Raw genomic sequence first — 26963 nt, 5'->3', positions numbered from 1 at the left:
TAGCCAGCGGGCAGTCCCAGGCTTATAAACATCTTGTGTGGTCCCAAAAAATGCTTATATTCACTTCCTCTCAAAAGTTCTTTTTTTTTTTTTTTACTTTTATGCCATCTTAAAAAAAATTTAAGGCAAGCTTTTAAAGTAGTTCAACTATTACATTAAATAGTATTTCTTAGTTGTGCTTGTGTGTTCATCTTATTGACCTTCTAATCACGTTCTAAAGAGATTATAAATGTCATAGACTTTCCATAAGTTTGAATGTTTCCACCAGTTGGAAGTAAAGCAGGATTATTTGGAATAAAATTTAAAACAGTACTATTGAATCAGTGAAATACTATTAAGGTGTTAAAGTATCTGTGCCCGTGTGCCATGTCTCAATATTTCATTAAACTTCTTTTCAGGTCCATATTGTTGTAACTTCATCAAATGTTAAGATTTACATTGACTGCAGTGAAATAATGGAAAAACCAATTAAGGAGGCTGGCAATATCACAACTGATGGCTATGAAATACTTGGGAAGCTTTTAAAAGGGGACCGAAAATCAGCAACAGTAAGCAATAAATATGAATCCATTCATTATTGCAAGACTTTGACATTTTCTGAGGAGAGAGATTGGGGATTGTTGGGAAACCTCTGTTGCATCTGAAGCTTTCAAGCATCTGTAGTGTCAAACCCAATGTACTTAACTGAGAAGTTTAGTCTTTACAGCTTCTTGTTCTAGCAGAATTGCAAGAACAAAAATGTAATAGCTGGAAGTTGCACTCAGGTAAATTCAAACAAGGGCGGGAATATTTTTCTTTTAATAGGGAGAGCAGATAGTAATTGAGTGCATATACTGTGGATACTCTATCATTAGAAATAAATGGAGGAGTGATTTTTAATGATAATGTCAATAGATTTCATACTTAACAACACACCTAACTTAATGATCTTTCAAGAGTATTACTTTCTTTTACAGTTAGAAATCCAGAATTTTGACATTGTATGCAGTCCAGTTTGGACTAGCAGAGACAGATGCTGTGATCTCCCTTCTATGGTAAGTATAAGTGAACCAGAGGCTATCCAGAAAAATGTTATTGACAGTAAATTTAGTAATATTACTATTAGGCTGTTATTAAACCTTATACTGACAACACATCTAAATCACAGTTGTCAGAGCATCCAGTCAACTTATTTCAGAGTTTTATCACCTTATTTCAAAGCTTTGTGTCTGAGACAGTAAAGCTGTAATGCTAGAATTGAGCCCCTTAGAAATTGTGTAAAAAATGTTTGTTGTATTTGTATTCCAGTGATGTTTCAAATTCTAGGTATTGTAAATGGGGAACTTATTTATTTATTTAATCTGTTCTTGGAGTGGCATTCAAAAAGTAACTTCTTTGTCAGCACAAGCTAATTGTCAAATGGATATAAATACTAGAACAACATTTTGCTTGTGCCTCTATTGTTAATGCCTAGCATAGCTCACAGAGAATATTTGCTAAAAATATAAAAGATCCTGTAGAAACATTTCAAAACCACAGTTTAACTGTGAGTTTTACTTGGAAACAGGATAATAGAGAATCTTCCTGCTATTGTTTCAGAAAAGCATGCTGCCACTGAGTACATTTCTTTAAAAGGACAGTAATAAGTTGTGATTAAATTTTCAGAGAGATGAAGCAAAGTGCCCAGCTCTTCCAAATGCTTGTACCTGTACTCAAGACAGTGTTGGACCTCCAGGACCTCCTGGACCAGCTGTAAGTTACCAGCTGTAACTATTCACAATAGAAAAATTTTCTGATTTTTAAATATATGGAAGTATTTTGATGTTGGTCTGTGGTTTTGTGAGACAAGTGTCAGTCAGAGACAGTTTCTATCAATATATCCTTAACAACATGGTAATCCATCCCCTTTTCATCAGCTCCCACCACATCTAACTTGCTTGTATGATGTTTTCCTGTATTTCCAGTGTGATCACTGAGATTAGCTCCTCATTGTTTGATAGGCTGAAAGACTCTGGCCCAGTCTCTTGCACATAATGTACAAGACATTTTTAATGGACTGCAGAAATAGTTTTCCTAAATACAGAGTACAGATTTCACTCCAAGGAAAGATTCTTTACTCTGTCAGGGAAATAAATTACTTTTTTTTAAATGGGGACAGATATTAATTTATGGAATGGACATAGTCCTTTCAATTGCTTTGAATATTAGGGAGTTATAGTCAGCCCAGTAGTCATACTTTGAAGCTATCAAAAGTGCTGCATGAGGAATCTAAAGCCCAATTAAGTTGTCTGGTAGTCTACTAGAGAGGTATTCAGAGTTTTTGATGACTGTAAATTGAAGTTTATGTCTGCAGAGACAAAAATCAAAATAATAATTTTTCATGGGCTGAATTGGCAAGGCTGAAGCTGATGTGGTTTTCCTGAGTTCCTGATGCATATTTCATTTTACTACATTTTTAACAGTACAATCTGTACACTTCAAAACTATGTGGCTTCATTTAAGATTGTTAGAGAGAATTCATAATGCACGTAAGTATTTTGCACCTTTGCTTTCTGTGTATGAAATACATTTTCTTTCCAAATACTCAATTTAGGGCGGCCCAGGCGCTAAAGGTCCCAGAGGTGAAAGGGGTTTGACTGGATCATCTGTAAGTATGTTTCCCAAATTCATCTATAATGATGTTACTGCAGGCTTACATGTAGGAAAATGTTTAGGCTTAGTTTTAGTCTAAGAATGTAGATTAAAAATTTAGTTGAAAATATGCCTTGATGTTACTTATGTGCAGCCTACCTATTTAAGACTATATATCACAGTCTATGTAGCCTCAAAGGCATTGACCACATATCAGGATATTGGGATTATGTGCATCAGAGTGTTGATACACACTCTGCAGCATTATTGTTCTCTCATCTGTACAGAGGACATGGCAATACTTCTAAGTGGCACTGCCAGAGGGTGTGTATTGGTCTGAGACTGCCAGCATGAATCAGAGAATAGCTTATGAAAGAGTATGCCTCTTGAACAACTATTTCCACCATTGTTCTGAAGTATTAAATGTGTCTCCAGGCTTCCGACTTACCTTAAATGTCTAACCCAAAGGATTTTGCAGTTATGGGTTTCAGACGGGACTGTCATTTACAATTTTGTTTTAATTTTCTGCTTTAAGGGGCCTCCTGGTCCTCGTGGTGAGACAGGTCCTCCGGGCCCTCAAGGTCCCCCAGGTCCACAGGGTCCCAATGGGCTGTCAATCCCAGGCGAACCGGTGAGTGCCATCAGCAGGCAGTGTGTGTGGAGCCAGAGCTGCCCATGGGGGTGGTGGCCTTGGGAAGAGGGTGGCAGCTTTGCCAGAGCATTTGTTTGTCCCTACAATGCAGTAGCATTGTGAAACGCATCTCTTTCCTAAACAAGTCCATTAATAAAATAGCATTTTCTGTCCTGAATGTCACATGTGCTTATGGGATTCTAATGAAGGGACAAAGTCTGAGTGCAGCAATGTAAGTTGTGCTGCTCTGTTGTCAGTCTTTTCTGTAGAGTTGCTAGGCATTCCAGTTTAAGAACTCAAAACTATCGAACTGTGGCACAGGAAAATGAAGCATGCAGTATTACTTCGAAGACTTTTTCACAGACTTATATGTTCAACTTCTATTGTCTGGCTTAAATCAGTAGCTACGGGTTTTCTTAGCAACAGCATCCATATTTTAGCAAGATGCTATTTCTGATTTCATGTGCATGCCTTCAAAGCCAGAGTAATTCGTATTAACACTGATGAAGTTTTACTATGTTCTGTTTTTTATAGAAGATTGCATGCATAACCCTGCGTTGTGAATGTATCAAAGCTGCTTTTGCCATATTTCAATAAATAATCACCCTAAAGGCAAGAATATAATTCTGATGTTTCCTATTTAGCATTAACTTGAATTTTAATATATTCAGGAGCTTTTTTTATGAAGTCTTTGGTCAAAATATAAAGTCTATGGAAAGAATAAGCGATGTCTAGTTGCATGCTGTGTCATTTTTAATTTGAAAATTAGTTACCTGCTCCATCTCTAATGGAATTTGGGAAATGGAAAACAAAATGTGCTTTAAGATAGACATTAGGAACACCTTCTGTTTTGTAAGGACAAAGTAGAATGATTTTGTTACCCTGTGTAGATTTTTTCATGCTTTTTTTTTGGTTATACACTGGGAGGAAAATTTTATTAAAGATGATCTAAAGGTATCAAACTGCAAGAAAGGAAAAACATTCCTCTTACATGTGCAATGCAAATAAGACATTTATTTGTTCACTTGAAAAGTCTGAAGAATGAAAACACCAACATTCGTGGAATTTCTCAGTAGCTAACAAGAATTTAGAGCACTTTGAGTCATGTACTTTCATTTTTCTTATCAATTGCGAACCATATTCTCAGTCTATATTTACAAAATTTTTGATGAGTACCAGTTGTTAATGCTGGATTATCCTGCAAGCCACTGTAAAAAAATAAATACTGTATTGTCAAGTTTAGCTCATGTGGATTTGGGCTGTGCATTTATACTACAGTGCTGTAGCATATAAAGAAGGCCAGCTAGTTGTGAAAGGCAACAAATTGCTTCTTTATATCCTCCTACGCCTTGCATCCTGGAAGAATGATGTATTCTGTAATCATGTGTGAAAATTACAGGGTCGTCAAGGAATGAAAGGGGATGCTGGCCAGCCTGGACTCCCAGGGCGATCGGTAAGTTGACACTTAGACAAGGTGATGTCATTTTGCTCTATTCCTGATGCAGCTTGGCTGCCTATGACTTCTGTCACTAGGAGTCATAGGCTCTTCTCATACCTCCCTGGGCCACAGTTTTGGAAACACAGTTATCTTACACTTAGAATTTTGAAATGTCGGCAATATTAAGCTATTCAAAACAGCAAATGAGAAAAAAACAGCTGTACTTGGTCAAGCCAAATGTCCATCTGGATAGTTGTGAATGCACAATGACAGACCATTCGATTAGGAAGAGTACTCTGATAATTCTCCAGGAAGGTCTCTCATCTTCTGACCACTTGCAGTTAAATGTCTTCCTAAAATAAAGATCGCAGAACCTTTGCTGCACCCTTCTTTAGCAATGTTGCCTAATTACTTTCTACTTTTGGAATTCAAATAGCCTTGGGACATTAATTGTATGCTTTCTGAAAGAAGAAAACAATATTACAGTTCAGTTACTTGCAGGTTTCTGTATTGTGAAGTATACAAGGAAGAGAAAAAATTAAGGTATTTTTTAATTTGCCATATTTATAGATAATCTAAGGTCATTGATCTGCACATGTCATGGCATAATGAATATTCCGTGGTTACTGTATTGTCCTTAATTTTACTGATGATAAAAAGACTACATGAGGAATGTTTAAGTGTTGTGGACTTAGTTTCATGTATCAGATAAGGTCAATCATGGGCCAAGGGCTTTGTATTCTTTATCTGTTTCATTAGTCCTTATAACCCCAAGTAGTATACTTTTAGGGAGTAGTAATGTCCTGTAGGAAGCAATGCTACATGTTAGTGTACAATGAGATTAGACAGAAAGGAGGGAAGAACATATATACTTGAGATATATGGAAGGACATAGCAGTGATGTTTGTTCTGTCATGGATACAATTTCTCACTCTTTCTCCCTCCAGGGAACGCCAGGTTTACCTGGTCCACCTGGACCAGTGGGACCTCCAGGAGAAAGGGTAAGTTTTCCTCAGTTTATGTTCTGAAAAGAGCAAGTAATGTCATTTTTATGTTTTGTTGGATTTTTCCCTTTCTTTATATATCTTCCAATTTTCAAATGTTTTTTCAAGAGCAGTCCTTTTATCAACATCCCTTCTGGAGAGACAGAAGCAGAAGGGTTGGAAACACCTCAGGGGTGAAAACCTCTCCAGACAGCTATTGGTAGACAGATAGGTTCTGTAAAAATTGCCCTGCTCCCTCCCCTGATTAGGTTCTCAGCTGCCTTCACCCTTAGAGCAGTATATCCCCTGGGACATACTGGGACATACTGGGACATCCCCTGGGACATACTGCTCTAAGGGACTCAGCCCTGCTGTCTTCCCCACATTGTTGCTGCTACAGGGGATCCCTTTGAAACTCTGCTTATCTCAACATCTCTGCTTATCTCCCATCATATGGGAGATGACATATTCATAAGGAATCTGTCTGTGCCAAACTTACTGTGAAGGTTAGGCTTGCCCCTAAACCTTTGGCTGTTGGGAGCTTCTTTGGATGGAGAACTCAGAAATATCTTCCTAATGAAGGGCATGTACACTGGTTATTTCATTGTGGAGCTGCAATTCCTTTCTTCAAATTGGAGTCAAGTAAATCTCTTTTGTTGTCATAGTGGAATATCACCTTTAAGATGACTGGAGCAATTATTTGCCTTTACAGCCAAAATTAATGGCTGATATATGCATTTATAGCTGTCCTTCAGTGGGAATTCATAGCTGGAAAGGAAAATAGATGACCGTGTGATAGCCAGTTGCCAAAGAGGATACTGTTGGATTGGTGGGTCATGGACCATCAACATTGACTTGTGAATGCTATATTGGATTACTGAAATGGGATTTCTCAGCCTTCATTCTTGCAGGGGAAGTATCTGAGAGGGAGGAGGCTCTCCAGTTAAGTATAAACCTCTGATGGTCCAGTTAAACTGGAAGGAATGAGAGAACAGTGAAAAGAGAGATTTTGCTCCTCTGGGATAGAATAATGATTACTTTTTTAAAAAAATATTAAGAAACACATATTTTATTTTCAGTTACTCAACAGCAGCTGAACATCTAAAGTCTCTGAAGCTCATTGTTCCATAGCCTTCTCCAGCATGATTTGTAATAGCTATTTTATAACTTGTACTGTGGATAGGTTTTAAAAGAAATGCTACTATTAATCAGGAGTATTGCAATTATATAATTTTCTCTAATCTTGCTTTTGTTTTTGAATAGGGTTTCACAGGAAAAGATGGTCCCACAGGTCCCAGAGGCCCACCAGGACCAGCGGTAAATATAATTTTGTCTTTGATATACTCTGAATAAAGAGTCCTGAGCCAAGGGACAGTCACATTGACATTTTCAATTTCTGTCAAATATGAAACAGATCCTTTGCTCAATTTCCTAAAAGGGTCTGAAAAACTCTTGGTAGAAGGTGAGCAGACAGCTGGGCAAAACATGTATTCACAAATGCTCGTAACAGTGGTTTTGAAACTGATTTCTGCCAGGATAAATAAGGGAAGAACTAGTTTATCTAGCTCTTTAGCCGTGATCTTTAAATTAATAGCTAGGTCTTCTGAAACCAATGGTCTTATTACTTGTACACTGGTGAAAACACTGTTAATACAAGTTTTTCTTGACAAGAGTATTTGAAGATTAGTTTTTGCTTACAGAGTTGCTTCATTGTGTTTTGTGGGACCATGCTAGAAAAGAGGCTGGCTATTAGAGAAAAGCCTATGTTGGATCAGACAGCCTGAGATAGGCAATTTGCTGCAGCCCCATGTCACCAGGTCCAGCCCATAGCAAGTTGGAAGGTGCATTTCCAGAAGGCAGATGCACACAGAACACATAGTTGCATTACATATATAGACAGCAGTCTCTAACGCAGGGTATTATTTGGGCTGGCCCCACGTCCCCACAATTGTCTTTCTCATGTTCCTTTGTGAATGTGTAGATGAGCTTTTGTCATATAATCTGATGCTGGTCTTTTAATATTTTGTATTTATCTAGTATCACTAGAATGGCTTATGGTGTTCTTGTTGTGGATTTTTACATGGATCACAGATCTGCTAGGCGAACTTAGAAGGCCAAACTGTTTTGTACTGCTTTAGGAGTCGGTCATTGAGAATGATACCAAAAACATATACACACTGATACAGTGCCAAAACGCCTGTTAAACTATGGTGTCACATAAAAGAACACATTTCCAAGAAAAAACAAACTATTTATTCCATAAAAAATTTTTTAAGCCTGCTGTGTACCTAACAGAAAACAACCTGATAGGAACTACTTTCAATATTGCTTTGTACTCAATACAGTAACACGTTTCTTATTAGCACGTAGGTAATTGTGTATTTCCACAATTCATTTTACATGCCTTCTGTTGCAGGGTGCTCCTGGAGTTCCAGGAGTTGCTGGCCCAAGTGGAAAACCAGGGAAACCAGGAGATCGTGGGACACCAGTAAGATAATTATACACTAGGAGTATCAAATTTAAAATTACAGTCTGTTGATGAACATGAGACTTCTGCTGCTTTAAATAGTTGTCTTGCACTTATCATGGTGGTTAATACAGTGGAGCTGACCTAAACCCACAAGTCTTTTTAAAAAAATAATTTTATTTTTACAGTATGCCATTTTGCTGAGTTTAATAGTTGGGGCTGGAAATTGTGGTCTCTGGTTTCCACTAAAAAGATTGTAGGCTATTATGTGCCAAGACATATATTCATTCCTACACTGCATAAGCATGGAAAACTAGGTCAGCAAAATGATTGTAAAGTCTTTACACTAGCTCATGTGCATGTAGTAAAAAAGTGATAAACTGCTGAAGGTGGACAATCTTTGATAATATTACATAATCAGTTCTGCAAATGTTGAATTATTTTTACAGTGTTACTTCACTATTATTTAGGAATGGTTTCTGTGGGTTCTGTTGAAACTTTTAAAGTGCTTTCAGAACAGGGAGAAAGAGCAGGAGGTGCTGCCTCCCACCAACAATTTCAGGAGAAATTTAATTTGATTCATTCATAGATCTCTGAGAAATTATGCTCGAGTCAGGAGTGGAGACAGCAAGTGAAATGAGAACTCATTCATTACTTGTGGATAATGTATGGCAGTCATCTAGAAATTTCTATTCTGCCTCAGTGTAGTTGTATATAAAAAAGCCGGATAATTTGAAAGGATATGTAGTAGGCTGGGAAACTTGATGGCCATGAAGTGGAAGCTCCCAGGAGCATGTGTAAGCTCCCAGGAGCACCTGGAAGCTGGGTCATTTTCTCATACACACATTGAATTCAATCTGTGTTTGCTGGACTATAAATTCTGTTTCTCCTTGTAGTAGAGGACACGGAGTGTCTTAGGAAAGTCTTGAAGCTTTCCTGCCTTTAGATGTACATTGCTAATGGGATATTTGTGCTTGGTTATATGTTGAATAGACATGGGTGGAACACAAAGTGCTGTGCTTTGTTCACGAGGGAGCTTTAAATTGTCAGGTGTATCTGATTTTTCCTTCACCTGCAACAATGGATAGCTGACCTAGGTCAGAAGTAAAGATCTTCTGCAGGTAAATAATGTGTTTAGAAGGAAATCTGGCTACAAGCCCAGTTTAAAGGCTTTTGCAAAGCAAGACAGTCAACTCCTGTCCAAGCACCATGTCTAAATTCTCCTGCGCTCTAATTCTTAAGAGTTCCTTTCAATTAGAAATAAATGTTTCCTCCCGCAGTCTTGTAATGGGACACTATGCATCATATTTACCATTTCTAATGTTTCTAGAACAGATCCCAGCAGGAATTCTGGCTTGTACCTTGTACAGATGTTTTATCAGATTCCTGGTGGTCAGAATTTCAAGGCCTTCCTTTGTTTGCAGTATTACAACTGCCAAAGGTGCAGCCTGACAGCCAAATGCAACTTGCACTGTCATGAATCATAATTCTGCCTGAAGAGAAAGATAATGAGGCTTCACTTCGCCTCTGGTAAATACAAGGAATAAATAATTTTTCACCAGATCCTGCCAGTTTTTCTTCTACCTAAACAATTTGTATTGCTAGTACTATTAAATGAAAGTGAGGAGAAAGACCCCTGCAAACCAAGGGATATTGCATTCCAGGTAAAAATTGCAAATTATGAGCAGCCTTGGTGTTCTGAAGTTAGTCCCAGTGAATGTGGTCAGCTGGAGCTCCTTCCTGATGTATTCGATACCACTAATGTGCTAAGCTGAGGCAGACCACACTGTAAACATTTCTCTACCTCACTGTGTAGTTATACTAGAACAAGTAAATCCTAGAAGTGTTAACTGAATTTTCATGGAAATAGGAAATTTGGCTTTTTGGTCTGCTTACAAATAGCTCCAAGAGAAACTTTGGTGTTTTTTCCAGTGTAGCAACAAAATGACTGAAAAAGGAACCGTAAGAACATAAATGAGTTGGTAATTTATTGAGAACTGTATGCAGACTGTTCTAGAGGAGACTAAAATATCTGCTGTCTGTCTGGTCAGAGAGTGAGAATTCCATAATAGTGGTTCATACACATATCATAAGGTATCATCATAAGGTATCATATATATATATATGTATATATATATATATATATAAACTATCAACAGTAAGAAAGACTCATTAAACTAGAAGAGAATATTGGTTCAAGAAGAAATTGATATGTTTTCTATGAATAAATATAAAGGGAAATAGAAGATGTTGGACTATTAGAGAGGAAAAGTTCCAGTGCTTGTTTTATAGGTGTGAGACTGAAAATAGTAATGATGGGTAGGCAGACTAAGTTGTGTTAAGGTAGAGCTGTCCTGTTTATAAAACAGACTCTCTGACAACAGGGTCTGACTTTGTTGATTTAGGCAGTTCCTGGGAAAAAATGCAAGGCATTTAAATTTAATAAGTAATGTGCTATTAAACTGATGCCTCCAGGATCACATAAACTATGAAAACCTTTCGAGGGTTGTCCAAGTCCGTTGTGAGTTACATGCAAGTTTTGAGAATTTTGCATTCTCTGCTGCCATATGTTCACTGCTGTTGCATCCATCTATGCAGATGTCCTAGATTAAGTCGCAAAAAGGTGCTGCTTTGGGAGCAATGAGCTGGTGGTTCTTGAAGGAACAAACATTCTTTTGGGAAAAAACAATTGAGCGCATTATCTTTAAAAGTAAAAATAGCAAAACTTCCTTTGTTTTGTCCTCCTTCAGCAGTAGAACTATGCTGCAGCCCTAGCCTTCATCCCACAGCTCAGAAAAATCCCGCATGCAGCATAAACCAAGTTTCCCTTGCACTGACCCCAAGTGACTCCCTCACTGCAGGATAGCAACAAAACAGAATACCAGCAGCAGCTGCTGTTTCTCAAAATGCTGTCAAGCAGTAGGTTAAACTGCACTTTTTTGTCTATTAAAAGAAAATAAACTGAAATTTAAGAGGCATATAACCAAGCGGGAGGAAGACACAAATAGTAACTCAGTAATTGCAGTTGTAATTTTTTTTTTTAATTTGTATCCAGGCGGAAAATGCATTTTATTTTTAACATGGCCAGTCAGTCTCTAATCTTCAAATTTTAAAGTTAGTTCCAAATAGGCTCTAGACTTCCAGCCACAAGGAAGTCTTGTGAATCAGTGTGCGTTTGCAAGGTCACAAATTGAGGAATGAGGCTCATTTTATTTCAATGAATTTTAAAATTGACTGACATGGCATTAGCATTTTCCTAGCTGGGGGACCTTGTTGCCTTGTCTTGCCTTGCCTTGCCTCCTCCCTCTCCCTCTCTCGTTACCTAGTGAATAAACAAAAGATGTACTGTATGATTTGCTTCTGGTAGAAGGTCTTACCATGAAAGCCATAGAAAGAAAGAGAATAAAACAAGCATGTATTATAAATACATGCACAACAGATAATTTCAAAGGAATACGCTTGCAAGAAATAGAAAAATTGGCAAGTTTCAAACAGAAAGAGAAGCATGAATTGTTTCTTTACCACTTTCCCCCCCGCCAGATTTTCATGTAATAGACTAGTGCAATTAAAAACCTACTGTTCTGTTCAATGAATATTTCAGGTACATGTAATAGTTTATGAATGAGATATTAATGACTGTCTATTTGGGAATCAAATTAAGGTTTTTTTAGAGTTTGAATGCATCATCATTTACCACAATGTTAATTATTGGAGAATGACAGACAGAAATGTCATATTTTCCTGATGGTTTTAGTTGTTACCATTTATTTATGGTGTGGCATTTACAAGTCCATAGTCTTTTTCAGCATATGGCTGTAATAAGCTAAAACTAAAAGACAAGTATTTCCCCGTGGACTTCACAGAATAAGAAAAATATAGATGAAAATCAAAGGACAGAAGGGAAAGGCTATTCATCAGCTTCATGGGTATATTTTATACATATTAGCAGCTGCCTCATTGGTGGCATAATTTATTCCAATGGCACATTTATGGTGTCACCATTCTAAATCTTTCATTTGAGTCTGTACAATTAATTTTGCAAGAACGATTTGTTATTCATGATGCAAATGTACCATATGACAACTACTTAACTCGGTGATGGATGAACTGTCTCATATTTTCTGTGGCATGTCATGGGGTATGTGAGTGCAACTCTGCAGCAGAGAAGCTCAGAGACCACACTAAGTTCACACCCTGACATACCCCAAGGGCATTTGTCTGCCCAAACCCTTGACAGAAGTCTGTGAAACAGTGTCACCACATTCGAGAGGTGTCTGCTGTGACCTCACTGGAATGATTTGGTGTTTTGTGTTGAAATTAATTGTGGGTACTGTAGGAATGTTATGAGAAACAGCTGCAGCCCACACTTGGCCTTTGCTTTGTCAATGGTGATAAATAGATTCCTTAAAGAAATACTACACTGTAAAAAGCAGTAACACTCAGGATGTGTGTGTTACTATGTAGAGAGCCATGCAAAGCAGCAGATGACCAAACTGATCTTTCACCTTTGAAATATGCCTTATGTTCAAGAAGTAATTTAGGCCAGAAATCAAAATCCATGTGAGCTCATGCTAGCCCCATCATTATTCCCGGTGTTTTTCACATACGCATACATACAGAAAAATTAGAATCAGTCCTCCTGGTTTGCTTCTTACATAGTACTCTTGAAAACTGAAAACCCCACAACCACTAAACTATTGAAAGGCAGATGGAACATGCTGTTAAAGAAAAGTTGGCAAATGTTAGTAATTATAAAGGAGCTCAAACTAAGACTTCTATGAGACATTTTTAAGACTAGAAATGGTTGAGAATTAAGAGGAAAGCTGTCATTATAAATAGAATAAGCACTCTCTCCGTGTTATGTGTCATCTCTACGTAATTCTATTTCACTTAATATAGAATCCTTTTCATATGGATTCAAGAAGACAACTACCTTTCCTTGACATGTGTTAGTCTTCTTAACATACCTTCTGTAATAAGTTGTCTTAAAACTTAAAATTAAACAGTCATATATAACTCATACAAGACCATTAATCATTTACACAAATATGATGCTAGAAATTCAACTTTGAAATTGACAGTGTGATCCAAGTTTCAGAATACATCCATTTTTTTGGTCCTAGTTTGAATTTTTCCTTCAGATCTTTTTCTTTTGCATCTATTAGTGTGTCTGGTGACAAAGATCATTGTTTCTCCACTCTTTTCTGGCACCTGTTTTAGCATCTCTGAAATGAAAAGTTAAGGAGAACCAGATCTTTCTTCTTGAAGGAGTCAAAACTTTTTCTAGAATTGCACACTTCTTGTTGGGGTGAAATAACATAATCCTTCAGTTGCTTAATTTTTACTTATTTATTTTAGGGTGCACCTGGAATGAAGGGAGAAAAAGGTGACAGAGTAAGTCTGCTTAAAAGTCAGTTCTTCTCATAATTTTAAAATTAAACACCATGTCTTTAAAAGTACAAAGTGCTAATGAAACACTTGTTTTGCATTTGATTATTTAGGGTGATATTGCTTCTCAAAACATGATGCGAGCAGTTGCAAGACAAGTTTGTGAACAACTCATAAATGGTAAACAGTGTTGCTTGCTTTGTATCCCATACAAGTAATTAACTACTTTCTTAAAAGGATAAAACAATGGTTTAAATTTGAAGTGACAGATATTGGCCACAGAGCACAGCAAGAGCTTGACAATCTGATAGCTGTCCAATGCAAATGAATTGGTGGAAAAAATGTAGCAGCAAATTTTTGCCAGATCCAGAGGCTAGCTTGACAATCACAGAATAATAAACTGAGTTGGAACTAATCTGTGATCTTTGGAAATAGGCATGCAATTTTAACATTCTGGTGTCTTTATCATTTTGGTCCAAAATTACTTCATCTTTGCAATAAAATCAGTATATATTTTCTCATTAAACATATCTTATCTTCAAGAGAAGGGAATCAGTGAGAAAAAGGATGCTTACTGCAGGTACTTTGCCAACAGGGAAAGACAGATGAGTGTTGAGTAAACACTGCGTACAGAATCAGTGATGATATGCAAGTAGAAACAATATTTATTTGGAAAAAGACTTCGAATTGAATTTCAGTCCTCTACTGCCACATAGTGCAGCTCTGCAGCCCATGAAGTTGCTGTCTACAGAGGCTTTCTTTCTGATCTTGAAGCAGTGCTTTTGCTATCAGTAGGCTTGCCAAGAAAGACAGAAGCAAACTGGTTTTTAATGTTGTATCTATTACAAGGTTAAGTGTAGACTGAGGAAAACAGATATACCTTTTGGATCTTTAAGAGTGCCTGTGTACAGGGAGGAGGACAGTATGTCCTTTGAAATGTCTGTGATGACTGCTAATAAAAACATTTCTATTAGTTAGACATCACAGAAGAAGTAAAGTACATTTGTGAATGTGAATGAATAAGGATATGCTTATGAATAAGGATGTCATGTCAGAGATCTTTTAACATTTCTTAGAGCGTTCCTGCCTCGTTTTTTTCATGTTCAGCTGATCTCTTTAGTGTTATGCTAGGACCGATACATTATACTAATCAGATGTGTCTCTCCATTAAGGCTTCCTTCCTGCATTGCTTCAAAATGGTGTTGCTTTTGTTCACAAATCCTTTTTTTTTTGGAAATGAAATTTGCACATATGCAGAAGGTGTATAGGTACAAGCCAGTGCATCCTACAAGCTTAAGAAAATTACTTCATCGACTGTGCTGCTAACTCTACATATGAATAATTTATATTGCCTGTGGTAGCTGCAGAGGTCTGAAAGTACATAGAAATGTGAGCCTACAGTTTTAGAAATGGAGCAAATCCGTTCTTCAGAGTAAAAACAACCTCTAAATAGAACTCCAAGAGCAAGAGTACTGTAAAAAAATGCCTCTTTTTTGATTTTAATAGTTCTATGAGAACTGTTTTAATATCATTGGCTTCCAGAAGCTCCCTGATCCCGTCCCTCCTCCATTTATGTTCAGCTTTCTTATCGGACATTCATCTTAAGTCTTTCTAATTAATCTGTACTAATTTATTGAATAGAAACGAGAATAGGATTTAATTAAGAGAGATAATATTTTATTCCTTCTCATTCTGATAAAAGATTTTCACTCATTTCACATTTTAATTTTCTTTTGAAGGTCAAATGAGCCGATTCAATCAAATGCTGAATCAAATCCCGAATGATTATTATTCAAACCGAAACCAGCCAGGGCCACCTGGTCCACCTGGTCCCCCAGGAGCTGCTGGGACAAGAGGAGAACCTGGACCTGGAGGAAGACCAGGATTCCCAGGACCTCCTGGGGTTCAAGGACCACCTGGTGAAAGAGGTGAATAAATTCCAAGGCAGCTGTACTGTGGACATAGTGCAGAGGTTGCCAGAGGAGCAGTCTGCTCCCTTTACCATGTCGGACTAGGAAGCCCTGCTAGGCCAGTTGGATTGCCCGAGGGACACTGGTGTACTGAAGGACAAGGTTAACTAGATCAGTGCTTTCCTGTTTCTCTCTTGCTCAGGTTTCATGAAATACCAATTGGTATAACATTTTGGCTGCTGTCTGAGACTTTCACATAATATCCCAGGAGAGCAAATGTTCTCGGATCTCTTCTGGCACTTTACAGCTGCATCTTGAAAGGCTGTTTGGAGTAAGACAACTCTTTGCAAAGTAGAACACTGATTAAGAGAGAAAATGAGTCATTAACAAGTATAAATGTAGGACTTTAAAGAATTAGATCAACACTCTTAGGTCTTTACAATGTTCTGAGGGAGGGAAGCAACTGAACTGAATGTAAACATATGGGTAAACCTACTTTACACCTATCTTGGATCACTGCAATCACATGGGGTGTCTGTAGTGTACTCTTTTGTGGCCTTTGCTTATTTCCACTACTCTGCTATAGGATAGACTCGGTGCTACGTTTTCTAGGATGTATTTTATACACTCTTTTAAAAAGGCTAGGAATAAATCAAGTTATTCAGAAGAATTTCTTAAACTTTTTTGATTATAACTGTTCCTAAGAGAGTGCAAACCATCCTTTATAGCAGAAGTATGCAAGACTGAAAATACCTTTCTGATTGTAGTTTAAAATAAAAATCTGTGGTGCTTAAGTATCTCAAAACTTTTTTATGTTTGAGAGAGTTTATTCATGCTAAGTTAGATCTACATCCTATTTTATTCTTGGGTTACTATATTTATATCCAAATTATTTTCCCAAATTCACATTTGAACATCTATAGAACATAAATTTCAACCACTCTTGTATTAAATCATGGGAAGTAAATATTAATGTCAGTGAGAGAGTGTTAAGAAATATCTGTTGATGTGGTTTCCTTTCTTTGATTTTCATTGCCTTTTTATTATTCTCTAGGAATCCCTGGAGAGAAAGGGGAAAGAGGGACTGGATCCCAAGGACCACGAGGTTTGCCAGGACCACCTGGTAAATATTTTTTGTTTAATCAGATTACAAAAAAGTAGGAGAAGAACAAATATTTCTTCATAGGGAACCAGACTTGATATGGTGAATGAACATCCTTTGGCAACCGCATGTTTTTGACATATATTAGAGTTTACTCTAATGAATTTGTAGGAAATCACCACAAAAATAGCAATTTAGAAAGATTTTTGGACATGGCCAATAGGTGTTTATCTTCATCTTTTAATTTAGTCATCTGGCATGCTTGTTAAGGTGAAAATGTGTTTCATGAAAATACACTGTCCAAATATTTGACAGCTATTTTTCATAAGTCTTATCAGATGATTATTTTATAGTGTGTAGATTTTATTTTACTTGCTGGACTACAAAATACTCCTGAATGCAGAGTTACCAGATAATAGAGACAGGTTATTTGATTATTAGTTTTGGCTTTCGTGTTATGAAATTTTATTTACGCCTTAGCATAAATCAGCTGCATCACTTGGTTCTGCTTGTAGTTTACTAGGCTAAAATGACTTTTCATTACAGGAACCGTAATATGCTTGCAGCAAATTGTAGCCCCAGTTACTTGAAGCTTTACTTTTCTGCTAACCATAATAAGACTGGTTCCAAAAACAACATTACCTCATCTATCCTGGGGCTACTGGGCAGTATAATTGATGTACTCCTATATTTTAATAGAAATCCAGTGTGCTTGTTTAATCTAGTAGTTTCCCTTGAGATCATCATATCTTACACAAAGGGGAAATTAACCAGAGAATACATTGACATTTCTTACTTGGCTCAAAAACCTTACTAAATTAGTTTCTAAGAATAAATACTTAAATAAGCCACACACAGGGAAGCAACTCATGATGAGTCACATTTCTAGATTTCTTTTGTATTTCTTTCTGTTGACCCCCATACAGCAAAGAGTGTGAGTGCTTTCTCACCAAAGACAGCCTGGTCTGTGTAGTCTAGACAGAAGTATTATTAATTGTTTTATCATGATGTCTTTTAAAGAAAACAATCTCCCAACCTCTCAATTCTAAAATTAGGTCCACAAGGAGAATCTAGAACTGGTCCACCAGGCTCCACAGGATCACGAGGACCACCAGGGCCACCAGGCCGTCCTGGAAATGCGGGTATTCGGGGTCCCCCAGGGCCACCAGGATATTGTGATTCATCCCAGTGTGCTAGCATCCCTTACAATGGCCAAGGATTCCCAGGTAGGTTATGAACAACCTAACCTTGCCCTAAATAGCCTTCACAGATGTGGCTGTTGATATTGAGCTGCTTTACATGAGACAGTCCTGCTAATCTGAACATATTGAGTCAGGAGGAGATGGGTGCAGTGAGCAGGCCTGCCTCATTGTAATGTGCAAGTGTATGAGCAGCCATTTAGAATTTGGTGTAGGATTACTTGATGCTAAGCATGGTTTGTTTTAAATAGGAAGTAGTGAGTAAATATTGTAGTCTTGTTTTCTTTTTTTTTTTTTTTTTTGTTTTTTAATGTAGATGGTTACTAGCTGGTAGTGTTGCTCATAGGATTTAAGTGACCAATTTCTTCTCTTCTCTTCTTTTTTCCCCCCTCTATCACCACCCCTTCCAATCGTCTTCAGAACAAGGTTGAATTCTCCATGTTTCTCTTGAAAAATAAAAGGAATGCTGTGGTTGGCAGTTTCCATGTGTCTCTTTTTGAGCCATGTCAGGATTATTTATGCAAAATTGATTCCTGAAATAAAATTTTTCCACAAAGGAAATCCATTTGGTAAAAGTGCAGATAACTGAAAAGCACCACTGTCCTACAATATCTACCAAGTTAAATGCCATGGAGTCTCTGATTAGCCCTGAGTCATATAAGCCTTCCACTTTGTGATGTTGCTCAAAGCAGTAGGCTGCTTCTGGAACCAAAACGAAGGGTCACAGTGACCACCATTTTTGACTGGAAAGATTCTAATATATTTTAACATGGGGATCCTGCAGGACCACAGTATTGTTAACAAATTAATATGTATGCCTTGCCAGATCTCAAAATTAGTGTATGTGATACTACTATTGGATATGGTTTGCTGTTAGTGTAATTGTGCATGTATCCATGAAAAGCAAAAGAAAAGGAAATATATATATATATATATATGTACACACTTGCAGACTCAGTGATACTGGTTAAAGAGCCAGGTGGTTGTGCAGATCTCAAAAAAAAAATTCTTATTTAAATGAAAAATAAAGAAAATTGTGCGTGTGATTCAGCAGTGTTCTTTCTAGCAAGCAACTATGTATACATATATAAATATATGCCTAAGACTTAATTGTTATGTATTTAGTTGGATGAAAGTATGTTTTTGCACATCAGATGGACTTTTTAAAAGACTAACATCATCTTTGACCTGTTTCAGGTTTCGGCTAACACATTTTCTAAGTCGCCAGTGCTGCTTACAGTTTGAATACATGAAAATCCTGTTTCTGAGATGTTTGCGCACGTGCTTATTAGAAAATGAGTCCGTATGGATATTTCACCACGGATATGGTTCTTGAACCATGTTGACCTCATAGAACGGGGAGATACTTTTACTAACATAACTCATGAATGAGATAAAGGACGGTGACGTCAATTCGTTAAGCCTATTGCATTTCAATAATAAAACAGACAGTCTTTCTTTTTAAAAAAAGACCTAGACCACCAGAAAACCTCAGTGGCAAAGGAGGCTTGTAAAAATACTAACCAGCAAAGGTAATGCCATTAGAAGAGAGACAGATTTAACCTGGAAAATGAGAAATAACTTATGTAAATAGTAAACTAATTGTGGCTTGTAGATGATTTGTTTGGGACTGTATCCACTAAAATCTGTTAACAACTCTATGTGATACTTTTGCATAAAAGCCTGCTGCTGCTTGCTGTATGCCAGAATAACATCTTTGACAACTTATGAAACCTACCTGTCTGTTGCTTGTTACCAATGTCTGAATTGGGGCATATACCTTTTTTATGTGTAATCTTGTTGGATCTGTAACTGCAATTATAAATACCAAAGTTTTATAATAATTTTTCTTCTGTTTTGCTGTAGTTTTTGGTGTTCCTGAAGCACCAGCTGTAACTCGGTTTGTTACGAGGAACAGCACGACAAAATGACATGTACTGTATATTGCCGCTGGTGATAGTTATGTCTACACTTACTTTCCCATTCTCAGAGAAAATTAGCATACGCCAAACCCAACTCTTCATTTTTCCTGCTCCATGTCTTCTTTTAATTATGCAGTTTAAAATAAAGCCCAATGCTTAGATTTACTGAAGTAGCTGTAAAATAGTAATTTTATTTGATTTTCTTGGTTTTGTTTGGTTTTTTTTCAGTAGTTTTACCACAATTTGTCCCTTGCCTAATTTATGACTCTTTCTGCACTGTTTTGTGTATTATAAATACGAAGCCTTTCAAGATGAATTTCAAACCTTTTATTATTTTACTGCCAAAAAAGCTTTCTTAAGCAAACCTGAGAAACACCCCCAGTGAAATAATTATTTATATATTTATTATATGAAAATAAGGTTGAACTAACATTATGTAGACAGACTAACTTTCTTTGCATATATGGATTCAAAGACATGCGATAACTATTATGTTCAATCGGACAACTATTTTCAACCAGAACCATACGTGCCTGAAAGTGGACCCTATCAGCCTGAAGGTGAACCCTTTATAGTACCTATGGAGTCAGAAAGGAGAGAGGACGAGTATGAGGACTATGGAGTTGAAATGCATTCACCAGAATACCCTGAGCACATGCGCTGGAAAAGATCACTGTCAAGAAATGCAAAAACAAAACCGTAAAAGATCTGTGTGTCTTGTTTTGGGTTTTTTTTTTTGATTGGTGCTTTTTTTTTGGGTTTTTTTTTTTTTTTTTTTTTTTTTGTTTTTTTTTTTTGTTTTTTTTTTGCTCTGCTTGCATTTGCAGATACACACAGGGAGAGTGCATCGTTCCTGTTGCAGTATGGCTTTCTGGTCTTTTCATATCAGCCGCACCCCTGTTTTGTATCTTGCTTATGTGGGGATAGCAATGTGTGTACCCAAACACTTCATGTTGCTCTGGAAATGCTTGTAAAATACTGTTGCTTGTAGTGGTTGCATACGGATTAAGGTGTGCATTCAGTTATCCCAGTGCTGCCTTTTCATTAAAATAATGTAACAACAAGTACATTAAAAAAAGAAAACCAAAACATCAAAACAGAAATAACCACAGAGCTGTTGCAAATTTTTTAAGGACTGTCTGCTTTAGCTCTACATTTTTCTTCTTTTTCAAATGCATGTTTTCAGTTCAGTCAGATCACAGTCTGCAATATCTAGTTAAAAAGAACCAAAAATTTCCCTCTCCTTCCAGTATCATTGTAATTTTCTTCTATTCTGAGTTACAATCTGCAGAGCATATACTGCTCTTATACATCTCTAAACTCCACAAACATTAAGTAGCTGAAATCATTGTATCAACTGGGTACAGTTTAATAATACCTGAAATCTCCTTGTTTGTAGACACAGTTACATTTATGCCAAATTGCAGTCAATCCTGCAGAGATGGAATTGCATGTTTATGTTGTATATTTAGTATGGATTTTTTTTTTCAGAATACAATGTTTCTTAGTTACCGAAAGCAGTTGGAAATTGTTTGCAAGACTATTGATATAGAATTGCTGCTTTTATATTTTAACTGCAAATTGTGAATTTCACTGCCTTATATTATTTATTTCTGAAATGAAAGAGGCATTTTTCAATAAAACTACTGAAAATGTATGTGTCTATTCATTTTTTGAAAGGCATTGTGGAACTGATGTATTTGTATTGTATTAGTGTTATTTACTCAATAATCTGGAAATGCCAGGTATCAAAAGTCAATTAGAATGGGAATAGTCTAATAGGTATTTGGGCTGTGGTGGCTAGAGACGGTGGGGTTGAAAGCAGGAGATGCCTCCTCTGTCCGAGGTATGAATAACTTTTAAGAAATTCAGGCTGCGAGGTTTTTGGTGAGGAAAATGAGATCGACTGTGAGGATTAAGTGCTGTCTTTTGGGGGATTTCTGGTGGATGGCTGCTGCAGGGAGAGAGACTTTCCACCTGAGGAACTACTTGAACTGCAGAGAGCGCCTAAAGCTACACAGCCTCTGAGTGCTGGTGTGCTGTGAGCAAAGCGGCAGCACCGACATTGGCAAATAGCTTGCTTGAGGAAGCAGGGTGTGGTGTCTGCCAAGTTCCTTCCTTCAGGGACTGTAGGAGAGCTGGCTTCTCCCTGCTTGGGAGGTCATCTGTGTTCACACAAGCTCTGACCACAGTGGTGGCCGTGAGGGAGCTTTACCTGCAGAGGGTGATAAGAGTGATTTGGGAGAGAACAACCATGGGCCAGGAGAGTTACTTGCTAACTGAGGAGGAAGGAGTGGACTGTGGTGATCCTTCTTTTCCACGGTATCTCCACTGTCTTCCTGATAAGTAGGAATGGCTTTTGCCATAGCAAAGCCTTTTGACATAACTGGGAAAGCTGGAGCTGTATTACTTAAGATCATACAAGACATCTGTCACAGAAGTGAAGCTAGGTGTGCAGGCTGGCTTCCTGATCACTGAATCTGGAAGCTGCATGGCAAATTTTAGTGTACACAAATGTAAATTACACAATTCCATAGACTGCCTGACTTGTTATCAGTGAAATGAAATAAAAACAAATGGCATTTCAAAGAGTGATCCTCTTTGATTGCATCCACATGTTTTTTAGACTGCAAGAGACTAATTCTGGGTCAAACTGAGGAAGGAGAATCAAAGCTATTAATTCTTTATGCTTTTTTCTAAGTATTCAGCAGTTTCATGTACAGTAAAGAAAGCCATGTGTCAGGCAGTAAAAGCAAAAGATACTGGTAGAAATTTGGAGAAGAGATTAAAAGGTTTATCTAAATTGTATTTAATAATAACGTCATCTTGCACTGATCTCGCATCTGTTTCTGGCATTGTCTCTATGACAAATTTAACTAGATGCCCATGTCTTCATTTAAAATATTCCTTTCTGTCCTTTAAACAGAAAATTTTACCTTTTTTTAAAGCATATATTTTAACTTATTTTTTATTTCTTCACAAAATACCCCAAATGCCTGCCAAGGATGCCTTGTATTTTTTTTGTGTTTTTATCAATATCAATCCTAATAGAGATGCCACCCTTTGATTATCTGGTGGCCTGAAATATTTAAACATTCAATGAACCCTGTGCGTTTTGGTAGTCAATACATTTTTAATGACAAAATTCTGCTCACAGATCTGTAGGGTAGATGTAAGCTCTAGGTTGTATGCTCCCTACAGAATTACAAAGTATGAGTTGTGACCATCTGTGTACTTGAAATAAGTGCTGATAAGCATTTATGTTTCATTTAAAAATCCCCATAATCCCCAAAGCTGCTTAACACTTATTTCACCTGTTTGACGTGTCAGATTTCTGACTACATTCTGAAGCAAAAAGAACTTTCACTAGGCCATCCAGAATATGAAGAAAATACTTTAGATATTTGGGCAGCTTATAAATGAGTGTTTACTGTTTGAGGCCAACAAAGAAGAATACTTATTTCCAGGAATTCTCAGGGGAATGGCTCTAAGGAGGTGGTAGGGGCTACTGATGACACTTCTGGGAAAGAAGTTGCAAAGGCGAGCCAAAGAAATCCTGGAAAAATACAGATTCAATGCAAATGCAAACAAATTTCAGTTCCTGAATATTTCATATACAACTGAGCAGTTTACATAGTCCGGCAGTTCAAAAGAAAGAAATTATTTGAAAGCAGAATTTTAATTGCATACACATTTCCTTTCATTTTGGCAAAAGCTGTGGATACAAACAAGCAGGTGGGAAAGGGCTGCTGCTTGCTTGCAATCAGCATGGAGCCCTTGATAGGCTGAGGGAGGTGTGTTCAGCCTCGAGAAGAGGGGACCTCACCAAACTCTGTAAGTACCTGAAGGGAGGGTGTCAAGTGGATGTTTCCAGGCTCTGCTCAGTGCTGCCAAGCAACAGGACAAGAGGCAATGGCCAAAAACTCTTGTACAGCAAGTTCTATCTGAATATGAGGAAGAACTTCTTTACTTGTGAATGACTGAGCACTGGAACAGATTTCCCAGGGAGGGTGTGGAGTCTCCCTCACTGGACATATTCAAGAAACATCTGGATACAATTCTGTGCCATACACTCTAGGATGACCCTGTTTGAGCAGGGAGGTTGAACCACATCACCCACTGTGATCCCTTTGAGACTTGCCAATTCTGTGACTCTGTGATTTTGTGATTCTGTGTTTGCAGAGAGGAGCTTGAAGGAGGCAGTCTTTGTTCCACATGCCCCCTGCTCAGAGAGCAAGTGCTTTGCATTTCTGATAGCATGGATAGCCAAACTGAAAAAATACGCAATGTTACTGATTTATGGTGGCTAAATATTGTGGTAATGCATCTCTGCTGAAATCTCTGTGCAATAGTGGGCAAAAATGGAACAAAGGAAAGGATGTAATAATGCTGTCCTTTATTTTTACTTTTGCTGTGGTTTTGCAGTACTCTGTTGAATTCCCTAGTGCTGACTGTACAGAGACTTATAAAAGAAGAAGATACAGGGAAAATAACTGATTTGGCCAGACACAAGGGGTTTCAAAAACAGCACAAGCAGTTGATCTTTTTTCCCATGAAGGCCCCTCTTTGTAGTAAAAAAAAAAATATATATATATTAGTGATAAATGGATAAATCTCTATAGATATTAAAGGCAATAATTCCTGTTGGCAAGTTTCAAAAATATATTCTTCTGTGGAGAACACATTAAAGAAGGCACATAATCCTTGAGGTTGTCCCTTGCTGTTAAGAAACGAAATAATGTGTTGGCGTTTTTTGACTGCAGCTCAGATCACAGCTGTGACTGGGAAAAAAATTTGGGAAAATGTTGCACTGTGAGAATAGAAATTGTTTTCATGTCAGTTTTTAAATAAGATTGAACACCTTGTGTATAATTTTATTTTTGATGTACCATTGAACCTAGTGGTATGAAGGTAGTTCTATTTCTGGTCTTCAAAGTAAAAAAGGTCATACCTCATATAGCTTATAAGTCATCAAGGAAACACAGTTTCTAATAAAGAGTTCATTACCTTCAGTAACCTGCAGAAGGCCTCACAGTTTTGCCTTGACCAACTAGTTAAAGAATGCTTACTGATCACTTTCACATTCTGGAAAAGGACTTGAGGATTAAAAGAAACTCTCTTGAATGCTTCTCCAGATCTGAATATTTCTTAGATGACACTAAGCTAAAAATAAGCAAATACAACAGTGATTTTAATGCTGATACACTCTTGGCATCTGAAAAAAAATGCTCAGTTGTGTTTTCATTGATTTATACTTAATATGTTTCCACCTTTTTGTTTTTGCTATTTTGTGAAATCATTGAGCTAATTGTGACTGTTACACCTCTGAGAGTGATTGTGAAATTCTCTTGTATGATCAACTATGTTTTTTCCACCAAATTTAGCGAGGTTACATTTTCACTCCTGCTTTGAGTGAACAAATCTGTTCCCTAAGCTTGGAGATTTAGAAAGCCCTTAGTAATCAGAGATTTGCTTTTTGATGAGGAAATGCAGCAAGACTGTATTAAGCTGTCACACAAGCACTGGTCTCAGTTTCATTTATGTGTCAGCTATGTGGTTATGAATTTCTTCATCCTTGAGCAATCCTGTTTGTTTCTGAACCGTTTGTAAAGAATAGTTTTGTGCGCAGTTTGACTCCCACATCTGTCATTCCTCTATAGGCAGTCCAGGTTGTCTTGAGGTTTTTATCCATTACCACTGTACATTTTCTTTGTGAAGCTCATATTTATTACTTCCTAGGCTGATGCAAGCTACTCACTGGATTTTCAAGAGTTCCTGAAGTTTTAAGAACATGACATTTCTGGGTGCTTACTTTGAGACACCCATTGATCTCTGAGTTTCAGAAAGCAATTTGGCCCTAATAACTTGGACTCTTGAACCAGACTTGAGTTACCTTCCAAGTCACTACAAAGATTATTTCTATAATACTAAATATTGAACAAATCAATGAAAATGGGACAGAGAAGAAATACAATACTTTCTGTTTCTCATTTTCAGAGTGTGTTATCCCTGTAAAGTTCTGAAGTTAAAAATACTGAAGGAGATATATTTTTAACTTAATCGGTAATGAAAGTAGAAAATCTTTAGATGCACAGGAAATAACAGAAAGAAGAAAACAAAAGCTGTCTCTTTTTCCATTAGAGAGGGAACATATCCAGGGCCTACTGTCATGAACTTCACCAGAATTATTGGTCTCTGAGCAAGAAACAGAGCTCCAGCATTATGAAAAAAAAACGTGTTCTTGTCTGGGATAAGCAGAAGTATAGAAAGCTGATAAATTCATTGAGTAATACCGGTTTTGCAGCTGCCAAACTGAAAAAAAAGTGGGACGTTTATCAGTTTTAGTGCCCAGATGTTTAAGCCTCATAGCAACCTCTACTGGAAAATTGCAACACTTTATTCAGTGTTTGCAGTTTTGGGTTCTGTTCACGACAATGAACAGAGCAAAGTAATTAAAATTACTGAACATGGTACAGGAGCATTTTTGTGTCTCATATTATGCTGACATGTCGTGCCTGGCACGGTGTTCCTTCCCTTCTTCCATGCCCCCTTTCCTTCCTGAGGCTTATGTGCTGTTCCTCGCTCTAAAGGCCTCCTGCCTGTTTAACTCTGGGAAATCTGAAGGATAAGGGCACATTACAGCTAGTTCATCTGAGGAGCACCAAGGGGTCCAGGGCCTAGAGCACCTGGTGATTGCACGAGTTGGGCTTATTTAGCCTGGCAAAGTAAAGACTGACAAGAAGAAATCTTTCTGCTCTCTTCCACTCCCTTTTGCCTTCCTGCTATTCCAAGGGCTTACTATTTTTCTGGCAGTATATGAACAAAAGATTAAGAAAGTCACTAGGGTTCCTGAATCATGTACTCCGTGTGACTTGCATTTTGCTGTTACCCATCTTGCATCCAGAACTCCAAAGCAGAGGATTGGACACAGAGTTTTAGGGTTTCTTATAGCTGATACTTTTATAAGTATTGGGTTTCTTATAGCTGATACTTTTATAAATATTGGCCTTTCCAAGTCTCCCTGTATCTTTTTGAACTGTTAGACCTCTTCCAGCTTTTATACTCATGTTGTGATAGATTAACAAGTGGGAAGTCTTCTGAGTAGATTATATTATTTTCTCTTGTAAGTAGCTTTACATAGCTGTCAACTATGGAGTGAGATGTTTCAAGACGTGATTTTAACCCAAATCTATTACTTCTATGCAATTCCAAGGAACAAAAGTACTTTTTTGGTGCACTGGAAAACAGTGGAAAAGATAAGTCTTTTACCTACAATGGCCTTTAATCTTATTTTGCATTATGGGTAAATAAGC

The 26963-nt window shown here is 37.3% G+C and overlaps 1 protein-coding gene and 1 long non-coding RNA gene across 10 annotated transcripts in view; both read left to right on the top strand.

Moving 5' to 3' along the window:
• Positions 1-21307, top strand: part of COL12A1 (collagen type XII alpha 1 chain) — a 99954-nt gene extending 78647 nt beyond the window's left edge. For 6 of the 9 annotated variants that reach the window (XM_068183853.1, XM_068183845.1, XM_068183852.1 and 3 more), the window contains 15 exons: positions 399-548; positions 957-1034; positions 1645-1731; positions 2573-2626; positions 3146-3241; positions 4641-4694; positions 5627-5680; positions 6926-6979; positions 8079-8150; positions 13488-13523; positions 13631-13697; positions 15257-15445; positions 16482-16550; positions 17585-17755; positions 20172-21307. In XM_068183853.1, coding sequence (XP_068039954.1) covers positions 399-548; positions 957-1034; positions 1645-1731; positions 2573-2626; positions 3146-3241; positions 4641-4694; positions 5627-5680; positions 6926-6979; positions 8079-8150; positions 13488-13523; positions 13631-13697; positions 15257-15445; positions 16482-16550; positions 17585-17755; positions 20172-20353 — 1413 coding nt within the window. In that variant the 3' untranslated portion in view covers positions 20354-21307. Of the gene's footprint in view, positions 1-398; positions 549-956; positions 1035-1644; positions 1732-2572; positions 2627-3145; positions 3242-4640; positions 4695-5626; positions 5681-6925; positions 6980-8078; positions 8151-13487; positions 13524-13630; positions 13698-15256; positions 15446-16481; positions 16551-17584; positions 17756-18148 lie in introns of those variants that run through there. The other 3 variants (XM_068183849.1, XM_068183850.1, XM_068183851.1) reach the window with 3 other exon arrangements.
• Positions 8168-12653, top strand: LOC137470459 (uncharacterized). Its single transcript, XR_010997070.1, has 2 exons — positions 8168-10236; positions 10289-12653. It is a non-coding gene; the product is annotated as an uncharacterized lncRNA (long non-coding RNA).
• Positions 21308-26963: the final 5656 nt, after the last annotated feature.

The sequence above is a fragment of the Anomalospiza imberbis genome, chromosome 3, assembly GCF_031753505.1.
Source record: "Anomalospiza imberbis isolate Cuckoo-Finch-1a 21T00152 chromosome 3, ASM3175350v1, whole genome shotgun sequence".
NCBI classification, from domain to species: domain Eukaryota; kingdom Metazoa; phylum Chordata; class Aves; order Passeriformes; family Viduidae; genus Anomalospiza; species Anomalospiza imberbis.
Note: the sequence above shows the minus strand (reverse complement) of the source record. Positions and strands in the feature narration are given on the sequence as shown.